The 16,596-nt window shown below is 48.1% G+C and overlaps 1 protein-coding gene across 1 annotated transcript; it reads right to left on the bottom strand.

Moving 5' to 3' along the window:
* Positions 1-2,572: 2,572 nt before the first annotated feature.
* Positions 2,573-15,841, bottom strand: LOC120826560 (myelin protein zero-like protein 2). Its single transcript, XM_040188964.2, has 5 exons — positions 15,524-15,841; positions 6,786-6,955; positions 6,283-6,493; positions 5,113-5,284; positions 2,573-3,844 (listed from the first exon to the last, which is right to left on the bottom strand). The coding sequence occupies exons 1-5, from the start codon at positions 15,576-15,578 to the stop codon at positions 3,688-3,690; spliced, it is 765 nt and encodes a 254-aa protein (XP_040044898.2). The 5' UTR covers positions 15,579-15,841; the 3' UTR covers positions 2,573-3,687.
* Between the last annotated feature and the right edge of the window lie 755 nt (positions 15,842-16,596).

Below are 16,596 nucleotides of genomic sequence, written 5' to 3'. Positions count from 1 at the left end.
CATCAGAGGATGTTGAATAGAGAGCAGCGTCCTCTGAGTCCTGCTCCCTCAGATGCATTCTGTATAAATCGGATGTGTGCCGTAATCGGATATTGCGTTTGCCGGAACCACAACCTATGTTTCGCGTGCAAGTGCAAAACATAACAGCGAGGCGCCACGAGAAAAAACTACTCTCTAAAGAAATAATAATCCTGTGTACTCTGAAAAAAGCAATTGCAAAAACTAATCTAATGTGGAATTAATGAGTGTGAGGAACATACGTATTATAAAAATTGGAAACTAACTTGATTAAAAATTAAAGAGCAGCCATGCCTCAAGGCTCTTTAGTGAGGGTTGCCATACAATAAATTAAAATGAATGCACAACTAACTTCTAATCAACTGCAAACGGTGTGGAGTAATTCATGTGAGAAAGCAGCCTGGACGGTGAGTCTCAGGCATAATGAAGATGACGTTTGGCTAAAATGAAGTAAATATTTCCTCACTGTTTTCCTTTGGACATGGGTCCAGAAATGTCCCCGTAGACAGGTGCATCATTTCTGCCACCTGGCTGCGCATTGTGTTTATCTTCCGGTCCTTGCCAGCTCCAAACCTTTGGCCATTCCTTGCCGATGAGAAGATGCGGGAGAGGGTTTGGTAGAGGATTGCCCCTCCCTGCATCCATTGCCAAGCACGGCGTTCGTATTGCATCTCTTAAGAATATTGTGTAACAGTTCCCGCACAGGGGTGGAGCCACAAAGCCTGGTTCTTGTTCACATTTTTAACAGACTTGCCCGACCCAGGAGCTTTCAGAACTTGTGCAATCCACATGTATTGTGTGCAACTACATTATCCGGTGTAATAGTATGAGATTTCCCATCTTTTGTTTGAAGATAAAGGGGAATGCCTCTTATGGGCGCTTTGGAACACACATCCTTACGTTGTGTGTGTGTGTGTGTGTGTGTGAATACAGTAGAGTGGTCTCAGTTTCAGCAGAAATCCTCTCAGTTCCTGCCGGCTGGTTTTCTGGCGACTCTGGTCAACAAGAGGCCTGTTCTTCTGTTGTCAACACCGTCAGCGGACTAATAAAGCTCGTTTAAATGATCGGGGCCTGGCGGTGCACGTAACTATTATCCTGCAAGCCGAAAAAACGTGAGAGCCAGACCGTCTTTTCATCCTTTTTACGTGCATGTGCTGAGTAGTAAATGAGGTATAATGCAGACTCCTTTCTCAGGGCTGTCACAAACAAGCATAACAGCATAACTCAGCGCTACAGGAGCCCCGGCTCAATTCAGCCAAAAGTAGCTGACTCCCAACCTTCTGATTGAATGGATTAACAACTGCAGTGTTTAAATGCACATCGGGCGGCATGAGTCGATAAAAGTCACAGCGCGACAGTCAGTCGTACAGTCAGTGCGGTGATTTGTCTTCTCTTTCCCGCCGTGCCGAGCCCGTGTGTCACAAGTGAGTGAGTGAGTGTGTGTGTGTGTGTGTGTGTGTGTGTGTGTGTAAGTATGCGCGCAAGGGATCGAGGGCCTCTCCGCGTTGATGTGCCAGGTACAACCCGTCCAAGAGGGTGGAATGCAGCAAAGGGAAAATAAACGGCAGAGAGATGAAGCAACAGAAGAGAGAGAGAGAGAGACAGAGCAGCAACGTGTGCGTCCTCCTTTCATCAAAACAAAGGCCCGGCGTTTGCGGGAAGGGTTTGTGCGCGTTGCAGTAGTGGACGTACTGTGGCCCGAGAGCGGCTTATTAAATGACTCATCCCATGAGCAGGAGGAGGCGTTGGCAACAACAGCTCACATCTGCCAGCCGACGAGTATTGAGCGATGTCTTTCTTTCCCCCCCGGACTCGCCCAAACCGGCCTTTTGGTCAAACGCCAGAGAGCGGGACGTCTGCGTGTCGCGTTGCATTCCGGCCTCTTTACCACGCCGTCACTGTGGGGTAACGCGCCAGCAAGGAAAACGTTGTCCCACTACGTGCGCGACATGTTAATCTAGCGTACCGTGTCTGTCGCGTCGTCTCCGTCTCCTAATGAACTCTAATAAACCCGGTTTGATGGTATCAGGTTATCCGGAGACGCCACTGTTGTTAAATCAGTTCATTACGAGCCGCCTTTCTCTACTACAACACGGCATTATTTGTCTTTTTTTTTGTCTGCACGCGCACACGCAGACAATTTCGCTCTGTCAGTGAGTAACGAAAAGCTACGCCCCGAGGGATAGACTTTGATCAGCAAACGCACAAGCGCTCGCACACACAGACGTGTAACACGAGTAACATATTCATAGGCATGAACCGTCTCCTCCCGTAAACAAGCCAGCAGTCACACAGACGGGCATCTTGTAAATTAAACACTGATTCACTTCTGTAATGGTTACAGGTAAACAAGTGAAGAGCTGTGCAGACAGAACATAAGCACACAACTGGGGGGGATTGCGTTAAAGATAATGGTGCATAATAAACAATGGATAGTAGCGTTCTCCTCTTACATAATAGATACGCTCTCAAATCTTACGTTTGATTATTCACGCTCAGAGCTCTTGCACCCGCCCACCTGTGCGTAGCGGAAATGTACGTAAACCCAATGTGGTAAATATTAAAAGGCATTTTTATTCAGAAGTCTTTCATGGATAAAAAGCTCTACAACAAACACACACAGTGGCATTTTTACACAACGTGATAAAATACTTCTGGTATTATCCTATGACAGAAAAACGGGGGGAAAAAAAGAATCTATACACACATTGCTCAGTATTCCGTCACAAGGACAAAAGGAAGGAAGGCCGGCGTTACAATCACTTGTTAGTCGACGCAATGCATTCACAGACAGAGATAAAAGCCTCTCGGGGACATTTTGCAATCAAAGGGTTTTCAGATCTGAATGTTCGTGCATACGTTTGCTGGCTAGAAGATCACGTATTTACTTTTTTTTTTACATGAACCCGTAAGCCTACAGGCGGAAGTGAAGGTGCTCCTCTTCGACTGGCGCGTATGGTTGTGCATAAATGCACCGTCTGCAATGCCTTTGAATTGATAAAGCAAATGTCAATCCTGCAGATTGTTTCCTATGAAGCCAACCAAGGAAAGGGTTTGAGTTAAGCACCCTCAGAAATGTTTGGTTCTTTATTATTACATTACATTACATGTCATTTAGCTGACGCTTTTATCCACAGCAACTTAAAAGAAGTGCATTCGACCACAGATACAAACTCAGAAGAGCAAGAAACATGAAAGTGCGATTTCATCAAATAAGCCAATTTACAATTGGCTTCATGTCACCGATGGTGGCGGAAAACCGCTTTCTTCGTTCCGGCCACATTCATTTGAATTTTGCAGACGCACAACACTTAACAAGATCCGCGTTTGGGACGACGGATAGTCGTTGACCATTGAACTCGGCATTTTCCCTTTGAGCTCACTGTAGCCAGCTTCATGGACCATCACGTCCTTCTTCTCTCCGGCGCCACGCAGGTCAAACCTCTCCCGCCGTGTGGACGCACGCGGATTCCCCCCAAAGAAGACGCACTCGGCCTTCGATGGCTTGACCTCCATCGCACGACTTTCATTCTTCATTCATCACTGTGCTTGAGGAAACAGCGCCCTCTTCCTCCGGTCTGCTCGTGGACCGGGGCGGCCCGAGGTGCCATGCGGGCACCCCCAACCCCCCCCGTCGGCCCCTCCGCCTCCCTGCCTGTCCCTACGTCCTCAGTCGGAGTCGTCGTCGTCCTCTTCGTCAGTGCTCCGGCCCTCTTCCTCCGAGGAGCTCTCGCTTTTGGTGCTGGCGTCCGAGATCATGCCGTCCGAACTGTCGATCTCCATGGACGGCTCCGACAGGTACAGGTGGACGGACCTCGACGGGTGGCTGGGACACACACAGGGCGTGACGTGAATGCACGCGTGACACACGCATGACTTATGCATGTGTCACATGCGAGTCACACACGACGAGTACAGGACAAAGACGACACAAAGACAGGCAGGAACAAAAGGAGTCACTCGCCCCCGGAATCCAAGGCGAAGGTCGGATCAACGTCTCTGTTGATCCGTCCGCATCTGATTGGCTGACAAACATTTCCTTCCTTTTTTTTTTTTCCAGTGATTTCGGTTTGGAGTTGGAATGAATCATGAAGTTCTCAGCTGTCCCGTGAGGAGCTCGGCGGTTAAAGTGTGAACAGGGAAGCGAGTTCTAGTTTTGCAGAACAGTTGATGGCAGTAACCGGTTATGGCGCATTTCACCTGGAGATCTGAAAACCCAAGGATTGAAACAAAGAAGTCCCACGTGCCCAGAACACAAAGACGTTTTTAGATAAAAACAGCTCATTGTTAAAAATAAAGAGGAGCTACTTGTTAAAAAGATTTGTCACTTTGTCGAGGAAATTAACGATGGATATCTTAATTAACCAAACGCTAGTTTTTTTTTTTGTTTTTTTTACAAAAGTAGTGTATAAAAAATCAGTTTTCAACAAGTGCTCTCCATCAGGTTTAGACAGTGTGATAGCACCTTGTTCCTCAACGTCAGTCGAAGGACACCACAGAATCTCAAAGAGACGAGCAACAAAACAGAAATGTACAAGGACGTCACAACAGAGAGCTGATGTGTAACCATTGAAATGAGGGGTTTATAGATTCAAATCACACATTTAAATGTTGGTTTCATAGTGTCGAATCACACAAACATTCCAATAGGAGCTACGAAGCTGCCCGGTCACTTTCCACTATGTGGCTTGTGCAGCAATGCAGGGGTATGAAATGTTTCAAAACAGCAGCAACCTGCCTTTGCTTTACTAAGTTTTCGAGCTGAACTGATAACATAGTTGTTTCTATCCAGAAGAGAAAGGCACATGGTGATATCATAAAGAGCTAAACAACAGTATTCATGGCTTCCTACACGAAAGGCACTGTCTCGTTTTACATCAGCTGCCCATTGTCTGCGGTCCAGGTTTAGCAAGCGGGAAACAGGAAGTGAAACGTCCAGTAGGAAAAAGAGCCCCAGACCCAGAGAAGGAGCGCCGATCCCCACCAGATGGACAAAGGGGCGAGGGAGAGAGCGCGGGCGCGTCTCGGGTTCCTCTCTCTCGGCGCCGATCCTCCACCTCCTCGTGCCTCTCTCGCTCTCCGTCTCCGTCTTACCAGGCGGTGGGGTCTTTCCTCTCTTTGCGGGGGGCCTCCTCGCTCCCCTCGCGCTGCCCGCGTGCCCTCATCTTGCACCGCCTGCAGGACAAGATGACGACGAGGAGGAGGACCACGGCGGCGATACCGCCCCCGACGGCCACCGCCAGGAGGAGAAGTTCGGAGAAGGACGCTGTGGGAGAGAAGGCCCGATTTGGACATTTTACTGATTGCTTTTGAAGCACGCCTGGGTCCGGCGCCCAGATGTAAAGCAGAAATGTGGACTGTGTTGTCAGTGGTTGCCGTGCTTTCGGTAGTCAAACCGCATCCCGTCGGTGATATGTAAATAAAGTAAATCATTCGGGATGCAAATGGATGTTCTCCTTTTTTTTTTCCGACATGGTTAAGCACGTTGACACTGACGAGACACACAAAGCAGTTGTCATGTGTGTTGTCATGTGTAGCTCGCAGTTGGACGCCTTCCCATGTAAGGGTTAGGGCGTAACTATGGTAACGTGGTGTTGATGCGTCGCGTTTGAGCTGCGCTGAAATAACAGAGCCGCGTCTTTGTGTCGTCAAAGACAGAAGTGCGTTGTCTTTACTCACAGTATCAGCATTTATTTATGTCCTTAAGAAAAGACAGAATTTGGGGATATAGAATCTCACCCCTTCGCTCCCTCACATTTGTGCCTATTTCTTTACATTTTCACTTACGCTTTGAAGTATCTCAAGATCTGCCGGATTAGGTTTGGACATTCTGGGAAAATGTCTTCCAAATAACTGAGGGCCGTGGGTTTGAATAAAGTGGCGGTTACGGCGACCGCGGACAACCTTAATACAGCCAGACATCCGCGTGGCATCGTTACGTAAGAAGGTAGAACGTATGAAACGGGAAGATCTGGTCAATATTTCTAATTGAGTCTCACAGAAAGGCACTCAGGGGAGTAAAATATATAATCAATACTCTAAATAACTAATTCGATTTTTAATGCACCAACTTCTTTTTAATTGGAAAATAAGATTTTTTTTTTATTATTATTATTTTCTATATTTTTTTTAATTTTATTATTATTATTATTTATTTATTTATTTATTTATTTTTTTTTAGTTTTTTTTATTTGTTCAATTATTCAAACATTTGCAAGATTTTGAAATGATGTTTTTAGAGACAGAATGAGTCACGCGTCCGACCTGTGGTGACGACGCGCAGTCGAATCTCTCCCACCGTGCCGTGGACATCCGGCGGATTCTTCACCTGGCAGATGTACGTGCCGTTGTAGGTGAACTTGACCTGCTCAATGATGATGGAGGCGTCGCATCCCATGACGTCGCCGGCCCACTTCACGCGCTTCCGGAATATTCCGTCCGGCGGAGGATACGGCCGCTGCTGGTAGTGGAACACCTGAGAGCCGGAAATCCACAGGGCGGAAATATCAAACGCAAAACTGGTTCTGGAGAAGGAAGGTATTTTTAAAACGGAAAAAAAGGACCATGATTTGGACCCGCCCTGCTGTGCGCACACACACACACACACACACACGCACACACACACGCACGCGGTGGCCTCAGATGCTCCACAGGGAGAGCTGGATGACTCACCGACTCCTGACTCACTTGGCTGAGTGGGTGGATGCTCCGTGACACAATGATGGTGGTTGGCAAACACACACTCACACACACACACACACACTCACCGACTCTTCTCTGCCCGGCTTGAGGGGTCTGAAGCTCCAGGAGATGACGATGGCATTGGCGTTGATGGGCGACGAGCTCTGGAAGGTGCACTTCAGGCGGACGTCCGTCCCGTTGACGGCCTCCACGTCCCCGGACGTGTAGATACGCATCCCGCTGACCCGCAGCACGCCTGCCCGGGTACAAACACACGGCTGCGTGTGACTTCGCTAATAAATAAATAAAAGATACGTGGTTTCTGAAAGAACCACAAGACAGAAGCGGCACGACTTCCGTTGCGTATTCAGCTTTAAGCGAGTGTAGAATGTACCCGGTGACCCCGCCTCTGCCTACGCAGCGCCACTAGATGCTCCATCCCACGCACTGTAAACTTATTTCAAACATCCGATTCAGCACACCCACGAAAGTCCAAACTGATGTCGGAATCAGCAGACCAAATGAGAGACATTCCGTGAAAAATTGCCCCTCTCTGGCTGCAGAGGAGGCTGGAATTGATTGTCTGGTGAAGATGATATGGAGGCGGACTGTATCAATCTTTACAGTAGGCTGCGCGGTAGACCGATTAGAGGGAAGATGAATGGACTGGAAGAGCAGAGAGGGATATTGGCAACAATTTGGCTCTTCCACATAATGATGGATAGAGCTCCCCGAGAATGGGGTTAGCACTCACACACACACACACACACACACACACACGCAGTCATTTTATCAGACGGATACAGACTTATTGCTGAGTTTCTGTCATGAAATGTGTCAACGATACACATGACGAGTCAATGAAGTGTCCCGGTGGCGGACTGATGCTGTCTGAGGGTCATGAAACGTAATCAAAAAAGGGCGGCTTACGTGGTTCGAAGTCACACATTAGAGCACAGCTTCCATAGGTTTCATCCACGGAATTAGAAGGCACTTCATCATTCGTCATCGGCATCCAAGAACACATTTCATCGTGTTTTTCCCGATTGGAGAGCATGATGATGAATCCACGGAGCATCCAACTTCACCATGTCCTCCGTTCTGGACGGTGGCCGCCTAAAGGGAACTTTATCATGCTTCTCCTACTTGAAGGGGGAGCTTAGAGGGCACTTTATCCTGTTTTCTCCACTGGAAGGGCTCGTTCTTCTGTTCGAGCTACTGGAAGCGCAGCGTAAATGGCACTTTATCATGTTTTCCCTTCTGGAGAGGCACCTTGGAGGGCTCTCATTGTTCTCATACTAAAAGGGAAGCCCAGGGCACTGTGTCATTAGATGTCAGATTGTAGATGTGAAATTCTTGGATCGTATTGATGCAATGGGCTAATTTCAGGGTTATACTGTAGTCTGATGTAAATGAATGAGCTCTAACCTCCAGCTGTCGATTATTTTAAAAGCGCTTCAGCCGTTTCACCACAATATAAATACGTATTTGACATTTTAAACCGGATAAGAAATGGATTAAGCTTTATTCCGTCATTTAAAACGTGGGTTTTAAAGCATCGTGAAGCAGCTTTGCCCTGTTTTGACTGCAGGCATCGGACTTCAAATGTAGGAAAAGTCCAAGGAGGGCCGATTGTACTGTATTGTATTGTTACCGCTGCACTTTAATCACAGGCAGGAGGTGGGTTGGAGGGGGGGGGGGGGTCTGTGTTCTGTTCCTTATCAGGCTGGAGGGAGTTTCCTGTGGGCTGTGGATGAGAGACGGCCGCCGCGCCGCATTAAAAATAGGCCCACATTAAAAATAGGACTTCTCTCTCTTGTCGCCGCCCCCTGATGAAACCCGGGAGGAGACCGACTACTCTCCGTCTGCTCCTCTTTTTTAGACATAAAATAATGTTTTTACAGCCTGGAAACACACAGGTATTGTTCTTCTGCATCAGAAAATAACGCATTTGATATTACAGAATAATATTTTCATGGATGGACTCCTCGGGGAACGAGCCTCCTCTGTAACCTTTATCTCATTTATGGAAAGCCCCGATGTTAGGGAATTAAACTGCCTGTGCTTAGGATATTCATTAGGAAGATAACATCCGTGCACAGACAGCAATAACTCTCTGCCCACGCGTGTATTGACTGAGAGTTTCTGAGACGTCCTTATATTCTCATCGCCTTATTTCAGCGACTAAAGTGCACGCAAGATATGAGCTACGTAGTGGAATGCTCTACCAAATTTGAAAGCTGATGTGGAAATAATCCGTCATGCTTCATACATCAGCAAAGAAAGAAGGTTCTTCAGGCCATAACACCTCATTTCCAATTTCCTTCCCTTAACCAATCTTTTTATGAATTCAAATACGCGTTGCTAATCTCCTTTCAGCAAGAAAGAAAAAAAAAAGCACAAAAAGCCCTTAACCGAGCTGATTTAGAAGAATTATGGTTAATCAGGCCTTTTTGAAGCCATAATGGTTATTAGCAGAATGACAGTTGGGGCTGTGTACAGTGCCTCAATTACATCACTAATTTCCCCCCGCGGCTAAAAGTACATGATCACTATTTAATTTGTCATCTGCAGGCACTGATTGCTCGCTGAACAGGATGCACGCCATCGACTGAAGTGCACGATCTGACTCATTTACGGAAAGAGACGACGGAGATAAACACGCCCCGCAACGAGAGGCTGAGCCTAAGTGATGAAAGAGCAAGAGCAGCGTGACTGAGCTGACGAGGGAGTGAGCGCGGATGGACGGATGGAGCAGCCAAACCACAGAGAATGTGTGAATCTACATAATTGAAGCGGCAATGGACAGATAAGGAGGTAGCGTTTGTTGGCCCTGGTTCGTCCGTCCACTTTTCTGTTTGTGCGTGAAGAACCTGAGCGGCGCTGCGGCGCTGACCACACCCGGCGTCCAGAGGCACAAGAGCGAGAGAGGGAGAGGGAGCGTTCACGGCTTATTGAGATGGAGCTATGCACCCGACACGGGAGGGAGGGCCACAGTGCAGACAAATGCATTTTCATTTTATTGCTGAGGTCTGTCGAGTCGGCACAAAAGGTGCCGCTGAGTCAGAGCAAGAAGGAAAAAAGGAAATTCAGGTAATATGAACGGTTAAAAAAAAGACCCGAGAGCCGTCAGACTGCCTCTACTTCATATTCTCCTCATTAAAGTCAAATGCTTTGATAACTCAGATCGACTACACTGCACCATCAATTAAAAAGACTAAATTAGTCCAACGTCTGTTGACACTTTCCTACTTAAAGACCTTTACACAAGAACCTCTAAAATGTGCGTGTGTGTGTGTGTGTGTGTGTGTGTGCAGGAACAGTGTAGCACCAGAAACAATAGTAAAACGTTATGTTCTGGTTTGCGTCTCTCGGGGGGACTCACTCCACCCACACACACATCCTCTATTAGACGTAAGCGTTGGCGATAGCACATCGTATCTGTCAATATGTCCAATATTCCACAATCAAGCGAACTTGCTGAACTTTTATGCACTCGATTCCACCCGTCGACGCCGCGCTGCTCGGCCCAATGGTCCTCTGGCCCGTCTGCGGAGGGCAAGCGCTTTCATCCACTGTAAAACCATCAAACCGAGCCCACTCAAGCGAGATTAGGTGTGTTTGGCTTGGCACTCATCCCGAGATTGTACGGGAGCTTTCCGAAGAGGCACAAAAAGTATCAAGCGGTATTTGACCTTCCGGTATAACATTTCACCCGATGTCGAGGCGAGCAGGTTTGAAGCCGCGTGGACATCTGCTGCTTCTCACTGTATCTCAGTCTCGCGTGTAGTAGCTGCTTTGGATGCACGGAGAAAGCGCATGGCAGCAGACATGTTGGAGTAAACACGGTCGCGCGGCGCTGTGCTAATGTTACTGTAAGCCCCTCGGACGAAGGTAATCTTCGGTAATGGGTTTGGCTCTGGTTGTGAGGAGGAAGTTCCAGGAGCGACTCGTTCCTCCTCCTCTGAGTCTGGGTGTGTTTTCACACTGCAGAGAGGCATGCTCGGTATATTGGACTCTTGTCTTGGCACTCAGCAAACAGTCTCTGGCAATATTCCGTCTTTGAACGTCCTAAAAACAATCCACAGGATGCACGAACCAAGTTTGCCTTAATGCGCAAATCAAACCTTTGCAACAAGGTTCTCAATGCAGGTTTGCTCATAAATATGCAGATTTTTAACCAGCAAATGCGATCCCCTGACCGGACGTCATTGTGATGTGCATTGTTGTTTGAGACGTGTTTACTTCATGTACAGTGGGAGGAAACAGCAGGAGAAATCAGGCGGCTTGCTCTCTGACTCAGGAAATGGGTTTCATTACCTAACGTCCCAGACCGTATGTGTCCGGGAATCTACTCTCCTCATCATGGCTCAGAAACAAAGGGACCAGCGCAGGAAACCCGATTCTCCGTCGCACAAAGTTCTGTAGGAAACACTTAGGACAGGAACAAACACACAGGGAGCTCGGCGGCTTACAAAGGACCTCTTCTCTCCTTTGTGGGAGGTTTCACAAGCCCGGGTTAGTTTGCGTCTCTTCATTAACAAGGCTTGTCTTTCATGCGGGGCCGGACTCCGGGCTGGGAATGGCAGGTTCAGGTAACCGTGTTCTCCCAGAGGAGGAGGAGGACACAGAGGCGAGTGTCCAGTGTTGTAATGAGAGGGAACCTCTGAGATGGACACAACTTTGTGTAACATACCAGGTATTATTTGTGGGTGCAAGATACACGGTGTTCACTCCCCCCCTCGGCGCTCTATTGGCCAGCCGCCTTTCGGGGTCAACAGCTGATAACTGCATCGCGAGCCCCCCCCCTTCAACATATGAGTTCGAAGCTGCGATCGTGCCTTCGCACATTTGTCCACAAGCGGAGCCGGTGCCTCGCCGGTTTCCCGCAGAGCTCAGGATGGCGGCAGGAGATAAGGGGCTTCCTGCTGGGGAGAGCTGCTGCTGTGGTCTTTGAGGCCCAGCCCGGCGATCGTTGGCCGCCAACCGGTGTGGAGTCGGCGATGTGTTGGTGGGAAAGACAGTTTCATAAAGAAACGGTCCAGACGGCCGACCAGGCCTCACCGCCCAACATCAGTGGGTTAAAGCAGCAGGAGATTTATGGAAACACGTTTTTCGATGTAATACTCCGCGGTGACTCCCTGCTCATTATACTGCCAAGCTTATCACTGCACCGGCTGTTTGGAACTCTAACAAAGCAAATCTAAACTCTAGCAAATCTAAAAGCTGTCCTTAAACTGGCCGATTGCAAGATTTTGCAATTCTCTGTCTGCTTTTCACCCCAGATGTACAGTGTGCACCGGCACATACTTTAGAACACGTGTTTAAAAATGTGTTCAAAAAGCCTCACACCAAACAAAGACCGAGCATCGATCTCCTCCAAGCTTCCCGCAGGCCGGTTGAGATGAATCAGGCGGCAGCGAGAGGAAGCGTGGAGTGGGAGAGTGAGAATAAGGGTTTAATCCATCAAACCTCTTCCAGTCCCGCCTTCGCAGCTGACTCGACAACTTAACTCCCCGGGGGTTACAAACTCCTGAGGGATCGCAAGATTTCACATATTCACCACAAAGCCAGTCAGACTGGATCCAGTCCTTGAGCACACTGTGCAGGAGGTACCGGTTACAAGCGCTCGCCTCCAACGGCCACGTGTCCTACAGTCATTACGGCGCCTGAAGCCGCTGAGGGGTTATCTTCTGTTTCTCGTAGTAGCTCAAGTACGGAGCCAAATCCAGGCCAAACTCTGTGATCATTGATGAAAAAGGGACCCCTGTGAGCGCAGCGGAGCATCCGTGCGATGGCGTCTGCTCCACCCGACCACCAGAATACGGTGCGTAGCAATGTATGAACCACCAAGTATAAAAACTATCCAATAGAAACACCTAAACGCAGTTTGAAGCTTGCTTTTTGAATTTGGACGCGTTCAGTGGACCTCAAGTCATCCCACAGCTTGACGTCTCCAGCCGACTGGACCTCTGTCTGATGACCCCCAGAGGCCCGATTGGCCATTTGTCGCCCATCTTTATGGTCTTATATTGGCATTGACAATTAGAACAGCTAAACGAACTTAAACTCTCTGGGTATTTTCCATCATTGGGCCAACCAGTTGTACCAGATGCGTCTGAGTTCGCCTGTGTGTACAGATGTAAATATGTGTGTGAGCCGGCTTTTCTACATTGTTGTTGCAGTTAAGTTCGGGAGTCCTGCTCACACGGTGGACTGATGTTTTAAAGATGTGGTTTCAGTAGACAGGGAGGATCTAATGGAAGGTGCTTTGGTTGCATTTTAAAGAATGAATGTCGAGTATCTTTGGATCGTTTAGAATACTGAAACTCTGGATTATTGACCTCTGGTCCATCCATTAGGGTTTAAGGTTTGGAAAGTGTGTTTCCTGTTTCTCCTCAAATTTCATGGCAGCACTTTATTTCCCAATCAGACCGAGACAAGAAAACATCCCACTTGTAGTAAAACACACCTTTGTGTATCATCATGAAAATGGTCCAGAGCGGCCCTGACCTCACATCCGAACCAGAGAAGCGCTGCTGGGTCCCATAAATATAAATGTGACGATGGAGGGAGCGTTGAAGTGTCCTAACCCCGGCCCCTAACGCCCGCTACTTACACTCATTCATTTAAATTGCCGAGTGGAGTCCTTCATTAGTAAGCGAAACCGGACCTAGGCGGGGTTTTACACGACAATGACCGCATGCTCATGGAATGAATCCAAGAGTCGTGCTGAACTCAACAAGGAAAAGGAAATAAAGCCAGAGTTCTTTCATCGTGGCTGCTCTACATCTAACTATCTGACGGGGAATCAAAGTCATCGAGAAGAGCTGCCGGAAGCTGGAAGATCCACCTGTTTACCGCAAGTCCAAACCAACTTGTGTGTAAGAATGTGAGTGCACAAACACAAACCCATGCTCACAAATATGCAGCATTTGTTTGTTTGCATAGACTCAAACCTCGGAGGACCCTCTGAACAGGTTTCAGCTCAGTGAGAAGTGTATTTCAGATCCCTGTTTACACCCGGGGGGGGCGGCCTTGTGGTTTGAACACTACGGGGTCGCGCTCACACCCCCCCCCCCCCCAAAGCATTGCAGTCGACCCGACACAAAAGAGACAGACGTCGTCCTCCGAGGTGTGTCGGTAACAAATAACAAGGCGTCTCACACCGACCGAACCCCTTATTCTGGAGAGAAGGAAGCTTAAACAGTGTGTGTAATCGCCTGGTGTGACTGTGTGTCTGTTTAAACCTGTATGTCAGGACAGGTTGGCGCAGGTCTGACATGTGCTGAACATGTGAGAGGCAGACTGAAGACAAAAGACAGGATCGAAAACATGTTAGCAGCGTTTGCTTTTATCCCCCTCTAATCTAGTCCAATCTTTTCTAATCAGCCAGCCAGAAGTTGATTAGTTCGCCTGCTGTCAAGTTAGATGGTGGAAGGTTTGAAACAGAGAAGAATAACGTGTGTGTGTGTGTGTGTGTTGTGTGTGATTTGGTCAGGGAAGTCCGGCTATTGAAGCCTTCTGCTTACAGTTCACAGAGGTTCTGTACACACGGTACACGCCGACGTGGGGAACCATCGCGGTTAAAGTCTAAATCTGGCAACGCTCGCCTCTGCTCTGGAAGGTCATTCCAATTGCTGCGAAAAAAAAGCAAAAGCGTCGCTCCCGAGGGTGTCTGGACACAAATTAGGATTTGTAATATCTTCTTATATAATACGTAATACACAAACTACACAAAGGAGTAGTGTGTGGACTTGAACCAGCGCACTGTGGTTGTGTTTAGAGAGGTCAGTGTCCTTCAGAGAGGCCGCCAGTGACGGGCAGATGGGTAAATATGTGGTGCTGTTTTATTGTCCTATCTTTCTCACCTGGGGGGGAGGAGGGGGGGGGTCCACACACACACACATCCAGCCTGTTGCTATGCAATGGCTGATCTCCGGGCACATGCACCTTTGTAAACACAAACAGCGTGCTGCTATATCGAATCCCCTCGTGGTCCTTTGGCAGAGGATGGACACGCTCAATCAATATAATCCACTTAGACGGGATGCACACAGATTACTTGAAGGTTAAGCAGCCGGCGTCTGTTAAATAAACTGCCCCTGAGCGCCAATGTGTGATATTAAAACACGTGCCATTAGCATGTCGATGTGAGCAGCCATGCTGTCGGACATCTCCCGTTTGTTCGCATCAGGTAAGTAGTTGGATGATTGATGGGCCACGCAGTCCCTGGGAAAGGGGGATGCACTTTAATGGGCAGGAAAGGAGCGGGTCTGCGTATGGAACCCAAACACAATGCTGCCGGGGTTCGACCCTAATAATAAAAAATAAAAAAAGGCCCGTGGTCAAGTCATTATGTTTACAGCGCGCGCGGGTGTTCTCCAGCGCCATTGTGCCAAGTTATCCACTTCCCAATGACGCACGACGGGCGCGTGGAAACGGAGGTCGGGGGTCCCTGCAGAGCTTTCACTGTCAAGGTTTCCCCCTCTTTACTTGGAAACGCGAATGTCGGGAGCGTCTTTGAACGCCCCCCGCCCCCTCTCAAGTCCACAGGACAAAAACACATCCGACTGGGAACTTTTGTGCAACCAGGACGCACGCAGATGCGGGTATAATTAGCACAGTTCTGAAGAATGCATGCACGTGTGGACCGACGTATCCCCGCGGGATCACGGAACGCCAAACGGGTTATTGGTTGACTTTCAAAAAACCGTCAAGTGAAACATTTAAAGCATTTCGGTGGAATTACACTTTTTAAAAAAAAGAGCAAACACCTGACGTACACACACAAAACAAGCACATTCCTCCTCTAGAGTCTCACCTGACGCTGCGAGTCCAGACAGGACGGTGAAGAAAAAGAGCCCCTTTACGCACATTGGATGCACGCAGGCTGTCCGAGGAACAAGAGACCGGCCGACACTCTCCCTTCCACCCACGAGGACTAGACGCCCGGCTCCGAACTCTGAGGGTCCCCTTGTTGGGAGAGGGGTACCAGCATGAAGTTACGGGGAGTAACTCGTATGTGTTTCACCGTATCTCTCCAAAGATCCTTCCTCTTACGCTTCAAGCCCTCCCACCAAAGTCATCCAGTCTCCTCTCTGCCCTCTTATCTCTCTCTCTCTCTCTCTCTCTCTCTCTCTCTCTCTCTCTCTCTCTCACTCACTCACTCACTCACTCACTCACTCACACGCGCGCGCGCGCGCGTTCACTCAACGTGTTCTGCTTACGCGTAAAACACATGCGAGGTTCAATGGCCAAAACCTGTTAAGCAAACACATCTGCGCTAGATACGTATGAAAATAGAATTCACAATCCAAAGTAGGATGTTCTGTTTTGGGATCTGGTGTCTTTTGAAAAAATATAAAGCCCCGCGGGTTTTAAGGCCTTTTTTTACAAGATGGTGTGTTGATGGTTATGCCCTGGTTTTGACATGTTAAGCAGATCAAATTTAATTCAGTAAAATGTTTGGATTATATTCGTAAAATGAATTCAAAAAGTCAAAGAAAATAAGCGTGTCGGAGATACAACGTGGTACAAACAGGAAGGTAAAAACCTGGACGCCGGTTGGGCCACTTGGGGGCAGAGCAGCACCTCCAGATTCCACGTGAGGCTTTTGAGAAGATCACAGAGGCTGCTGCTCACTTCTCAACATGCCGACGTGTTTTCATTTCACGTTTAAGGTCAGATATTACAGCAACGAGATGGTCAGAAGTGCCTTTTCTGTAACGTGACCATCCCAAAGGAGCAAGCTATGAGCCAACATTAGTTATTTGGTCTGCTTAAAAACATTTGTACAACAACACATCAAATTATCATGAGTTGTATATTATGTGGAGAAAAGCACTTGAAAGTCACACAAACGCAGTTTTACTTTAACAGCTAGACATCATTTTG

Source organism: Gasterosteus aculeatus, chromosome 1 (genome assembly GCF_964276395.1).
Source record: "Gasterosteus aculeatus chromosome 1, fGasAcu3.hap1.1, whole genome shotgun sequence".
Taxonomy (NCBI): Eukaryota; Metazoa; Chordata; class Actinopteri; order Perciformes; family Gasterosteidae; genus Gasterosteus; species Gasterosteus aculeatus.
The sequence above is the reverse complement of the archived record's forward strand: the minus strand, read 5'-3'. Positions and strand labels throughout refer to the sequence as shown.